This window comes from Cheilinus undulatus, linkage group 6 (assembly GCF_018320785.1).
Source record: "Cheilinus undulatus linkage group 6, ASM1832078v1, whole genome shotgun sequence".
Taxonomy (NCBI): domain Eukaryota; kingdom Metazoa; phylum Chordata; class Actinopteri; order Labriformes; family Labridae; genus Cheilinus; species Cheilinus undulatus.
The window spans coordinates 29,074,213-29,080,212 of NC_054870.1; the positions used below are offsets into that span (position 1 = coordinate 29,074,213).

Sequence of the window (6,000 nt, forward strand, 5' to 3'; positions counted from 1 at the left end):
TAAATATTTCATTAGACTAAAGTCCCGTTAGTTTAGAAACAGCTCCAGCTGTGTGAGTAGCGCATTTACGTTCACAAAGACATGTTGGGCTGCTTGCTGCCTGTCTCCCGCTCTCTACCAGGCTACATGAAGCAAAAACACAAGCACTGACTACAATCAGATATGAGGAGAGGACAAACATCACGTGATACTGGAGAGGAGGACATTTTTGTTCCTCTGTCTGCCTTAAAAATCTGCACCACCACCAAGTGCGCTCGTCGGAGCGAAACTTTGAAAAAATTTCCGCAGCAATGTTGCCATTCATAAAAAGGTTCATGATTTATTTTTGTGAAGAAATGCTGATCCATAATTAAGTTCATAATTTCAGTTTGAGAAGAGATCTTTATCCCAAAAAGGTGCACTAAGCTGTCTTTTTAATAATTTGTTAATTATTTACAGGTTTTTAGTTTTTTCTAGCTCTCTGTTTTTATTTCCAAATTGTTCCAGAGAGACCACTGCAGCCGATCAGCGTTTTGCACACTTCTGGCTTTAAAGCCTTTCCACTCACAATTTTCACTACATTAATTTATTTGAATTCCCACATTTAGTGATGAGAAGATTTGCCATGAATTTAGTCATGTATTTTTCACATTTAAAATGTTTGAAAAAAAATCTAATAATTGTAATTTAAAAGTGTTTATCAGTTACAAAGTTTGATAAATCAGACGGCTGTCACGACACTCTTTAATCTTTTTAGTCTTTCTTTTTGGCCAAAAAAGCTTTGTGCTGTTTAGGGGTACTTGGCTGAAAAAATACTTCACAAGGGGGTACATGACTGAAAAAAGGTTGAGAACCACTGATTTAATGTATACATGAGTGGGGTTAAGTTAAACATTTTATTTTGTATTTTATTTTATTTCATATTGTGTATTGTTGGAATGTCAGTGCTTAATAAATATTGACATAGTTTTGTAATTGATTTATTCTTTGAAGCATTCATATTAATGTATGCGATTGTAATTGATTTTAGTGAGGTTAGTACACAGTCATAGCCATAAATGCAATAGTACTAAGAATTGGCATAATTTATTTCGGTGTTTCGGTTTTCGGCCTTGGTTTCCTCATTTTCGGTTTTCTGTTTCGGCAAAGAATTTTCATTTCGGAGCATCCCTAATATGTAGTAAAGCAAAAATGAGCCCTAACAGTCATTTTACAACCCAATCTTAAACACGACATAATGAAACCTTACACCGTCTCGCCTATTAGTTAAATTGCTTTTTGTCTTGCTGGTTTAAATGCAGATTGCAACTATGTATTGATATTTCAACCAAAGGGACTTACTACAAAGCTTGGCTGTGCTATGATGGCTGCTCTGAGTGGCAGACATTGAGGACCTGCAGCTGCAGTGAGCAGCAGTAGACAACTTTACATAGTTTTTTCCCGCCAGCTTTCAGAGGTGCATCAGTCAATTCAATGTGATTTACAATGCTGATGTGCTTAATGAGCTGGCAATTCAATTATATATAAATAAATTAATAATTTTTTCTTCAGCAGTCATTTGATTGAAATGGAGGGACCTGGCTTGAGATACAACATCATAATGGAGGTCCCACAAGGTGTTAGCTGTATTATTAAGCTCAACTGGAGTGAGAACAACTGTCAACTATTTTCAAGCCTTGGGTTACAATCTCTATGCCAAATGACCACTGTGGAAAAAACCTGATAAACTGCATCAACACACATATTGTATTGCATCCCTGTATAATAGATATTCCTATTTTTGATTCAAATCCTATATGCAGTCAAGTTTGTTTGTTTATTTCTTACATTGCTTGATTTTAAACCTCCACAAGCTGTGTTCTATGAAGGCGGAAAGGTAGCGCGAATTGCATTAAAACCAGTGCACTTTTATAATTGTTTCTTAAATTATATAAGAAGTCATTCCATAAATAAACCCTGTCAATGCAAATACATATTACTTCTTTATAGAGGACCTCTTAACTATAAAAATACTTTCTGATAGTCAGGGTAACTTGGCTGAAAAAATACAGAAATGCTGGCTATATTACTGGAAAGTTTGAGAACCACTGCTCTAGGTCACAATGAAGTGATAGGACAAACACACTGGCTTGTATTTGCAGCACTGTGCCTGCTCGGGGGAGGATTGTTTGTGTATGTTCACCAAGCATCCGATTAGCCCAAACCATCTAAACAACAGTTAAATCCTTTCTCTCCATCTGCCCTATAATTTACTCAAATCTCCACACTTAAAATGGACTAATTTTAGGGATGGGCTCTACAACACTGCCCATCACTCAACACAAGGGGAATCAAATTCACAAACACTAATTATTTTAAAGTTTTGTTTTAAAAATCTCAAGACACTTTGATTGTGCACAGTTGAAATTATGTGATATAGATATACATATATCTTATTTTGGACTATGAATTAGCTGGGATTATGCTGGGAAGACCGCTAATCATCTGCAAACAATGTTTCACTCCAGTGGATAAGCCATAATAGTTCTTATTATCTCTAATGGTTGTTTAAGTCTCAGTTGATGTTTTTTTTTTTTTTTAAGATAAAGTATGTTTCAACCAATCCAAGTGAATATACATGCGGATTGACAAAACCAGCTCAGGGGAGTGATGATTGGTCAGCTTTTGTCATGCTTCACAATTCTGTCTGCTTTGTAACTGCATTTCTGACTAGCTATATAAAAGGACATGTTTAAATCTGCTGGATAGGTTATAATTAAACAGGGTAACTTTCATGCAAACAGCTTTTAGGGGTTCAATCTCCATAGAGTTAACCTCCATGTCCTCAGGGATTCACTTTTTCTGGTGATTATGTAGGGTCACAGTTGGAGACTAACAGACATCATCAGTATGCTGGAGCTGCTCCCCACAATGCCCCAGGTCAATAAGACTCTCTGGTCACAAAGGGAGAAATGGTGTTTGGAGTCATATTACACACATGAACACACCTGAGTTGAAATGGGTAGCCTGTGTCAGTGTGGGTATCTGACTCTGACTCTTTTTCTCTCCCAGTCCTCCTGTCCATTCATTATTTAGTCCAGGGAAACTAAAGTTTGCCAGCCTATCGTCAGTTACAAGTCCATGAAGGAACTACTTCGGTTTTTTGGTCCTATTATTGCCACAAATCATGTTCTCACTCCAAGATGACCCTAAGATACCCAGATAGAGTTCAGACCTACAAACTGAAGAGGATAAGTTCACTGATCCAAACAACACTACTTGTGAAACCATACAGACATGCCCAACCTGGAAGAAGAAATATTCAAAAGTCCTACATAGCACAACACTAATTAATAATCTATTTTCTTGGTTAGTTTACCTTAAAAGTTCCCCTGTCTGATGTTTTTTTTTTTACAATATAACCTCTGGTATTAGCTCTGGTTGGTCAAGCACATGGCCTGACACTGCGGACAGTGTGTCTGGCGATGTGGTTGGTAAATCACTGACTTTATTTGAACAACATTTCAGCTGGGCGTGGAGAGGGGGCTGGGAAGGTGTGTGTGAGTGTGAGTGTGTTTTAAAGGATGATGGGGGGGGGGGGGGGGATGCAGAGGAGGGAGGGCAGCCCAGCTGAGCAAACTCTAACTTTATTTCACATCCTCTTGTTGGTATCCCCCACCTCTTCATACAGCCACAGACTTTTCACCACTCTTTAAATCCATCTTAGGGAAAGGGCAGTGCTGCACCTGAGATATCTGGACTGTGAGTTTATAGCAGTCTATTAATGACTAAAGCATGTTTCTTTTATAACTTATATTAAACTCTCTAATATTCTTGACTACTTTATGCTAAGTGTATGTGTGGTAAATTTAAATAAATTTAACTCTGAAGTTCTCTGGGGGTACACTATCACACTGCATAAATATAACTTTATGGGAGGAGGCGTTTGGCAACACTGACCCCACTATGTTTCCATATTAGGATGCCACCCACGTGCAGCAGGTGCTTGCAAATATTATGGGTTTATGAAATTATGATTTTAGACCTTATTTCTCGTCAAATGCACACACATGATTAAACAAAAAACTTAACTTACTGTTGCTCGACTTCAGGTCACGATGTATTATGGGTACCACGGCCTCCTCGTGCAAGTAGTGCATCCCGCGTGCAATTTGCACGGCCCAGTTGACCAGTATGTGTGGAGGGATGCGTCTTCCGGTCAGCGCCCGGTTCAGTGTTCCGCCTCGGGCATACTCCATAACCAGACACAGGTTGGGCTCGTCCAAGCACACTCCCTCTAGTTTGATAATGTTGGGATGCTGCAGCATGGAGAAAAGTTTCGCCTCCTGTTTAACACTGGCAGCGGTGGCTGTTATGTCCTCGTCTGGGTCTTGCCGAGCCGCCTTCACTGCAACCTCCTGATCTTTCCATGTGCCCCGGTAAACTTTCCCAAATCCACCCACGCCTATGATCTCCTCTAGGACCAGTTCACTGAAGGGGATGTGTACGGGTGAGCTAGGAACTCGCTCTGGTACACCCACCGTCCCACTCGTGGTTGGGAGACGGTAAATAGCGGGCTGGTAGGTGACATAGTTGGAGGGGAAAATCCCGACCCGGCGGTTGATTTTTCCCGTCCACCACCCCTCGTCCCCGGAGATAGCTGCGTCCTTAGACAGAACCTCCACCACGTCCCCTCTCCGGAGACTGAGCTCGTCCTCGCCGCTGGCCTCGTAGTCATACGCGGCTGTCCACAAGGACCGAGTCGGGCACAGTGGGGCTGAGTGAGCCCACGCCCGAACTGTGGGGGACTCTGTCCAGGCATGCTCCCGAGTCCCACCGCCGCCCGGCCGCCCTTCACCGTTTGGGAAAGCGGCCTGCGAGACATCCATTTCTCGGTGGCCGTAGCGGCACCATAGGGTGCGGAGCTTTTGGGACAAAACAAAAACTTTAAAAAGCTAGAAAGCCACCTTTTGAATCCCTCATGGTTATCGTCTACGAGACTAGCTGATGAGAATAAAGAGGATTACCCTCTTCGGGGTCAAACCGTGTCCAAAGTCCTGTGGGAGAGTTAGTGTGGACAGCTCTGAATCCACGTCGCCAATCCAGTTAAGTGTGTGAGGGTCAGTAACTAGCCAACGAGGTTAGTTAACTTCAGTTAGCCCAAATACTTTGTTTTAACACTACCCCTATGTAGACTGGCGGTTAACAATACACGATACAAGAATGTCTCCAATTTCAAGTAAACTAAGAAAGCAGACAAACAGACGTCAACAACATAGCCTATCCTTCTGTTTAATGCTAACACGAACAAGCTAAGTTAGCTCTCCACCAGTGGAGCTAAGTTACCAAGTTATCACAGGTGGCGCAAGAGGTGCACCTGCACCGTCAGCTCGGATGAAATAAAGACAGGCTCAGACAGACGGGTTTCTCTCTGAAAGTCGGCAGCAAACCTGCTCCAGTCACGGAAGTCCGAAATGTGCAGTCTCCCAGCTCGGTTGTGGACTTTTTACTGTTTTCCAACAGCACTGGATAGCGGACTAGCTTAGCATAGGTCAGCCCGTTGACTGGTAAGGTAGTTGGAAAAGTTGCTCCGCTCAGTTTCAAGATCGATTATTCCCAGGTTTGTCTATCTTTCGGGGGCTGAAGGAAAGTCGATAGTTCGGCACGAGAAACATGTCGAATATCCTGGATTGCAACTGAATAATGCGAGCATAAGCTAGATTTAAAATCCGATAACTTTAATCAAAACAACCCCCCCATCGCGGTTGTCGCCTGACGAAGTCGGACCAAGCAGTGGCTATGCTGAGGATCAGTGCTGGGACGCTGCTGCTCTGGCTGCTCGCTGTGGTGGATTCTGATTGGTTATTTAGTGACATGTGACCGTCGCAGCAGTAGGGGGGAGGAGGGAGGAGCAAGCAGAGGAATTTGTGAGGAGAGCGCGCGCCTTCAGGGAAGTTATGGGAATGGTGGAGCATATGGGTGACATGCACACGCGCACACATGCGCACTTTCATGTTCTACACAAAACACCAGCTCGTTTAA

General features: G+C 42.4%; 1 protein-coding gene across 1 annotated transcript in view; it reads right to left on the reverse strand.

Moving 5' to 3' along the window:
• Window positions 1–5,745, reverse strand: part of map3k21 (mitogen-activated protein kinase kinase kinase 21) — a 45,762-nt gene extending 40,017 nt beyond the window's left edge. The window contains exon 1 of the mRNA XM_041789574.1: window positions 4,055–5,745. Coding sequence (XP_041645508.1) covers window positions 4,055–4,847 — 793 coding nt within the window. The 5' untranslated portion in view covers window positions 4,848–5,745. The remainder of the gene's footprint in view (window positions 1–4,054) is intronic.
• Between the last annotated feature and the right edge of the window lie 255 nt (window positions 5,746–6,000).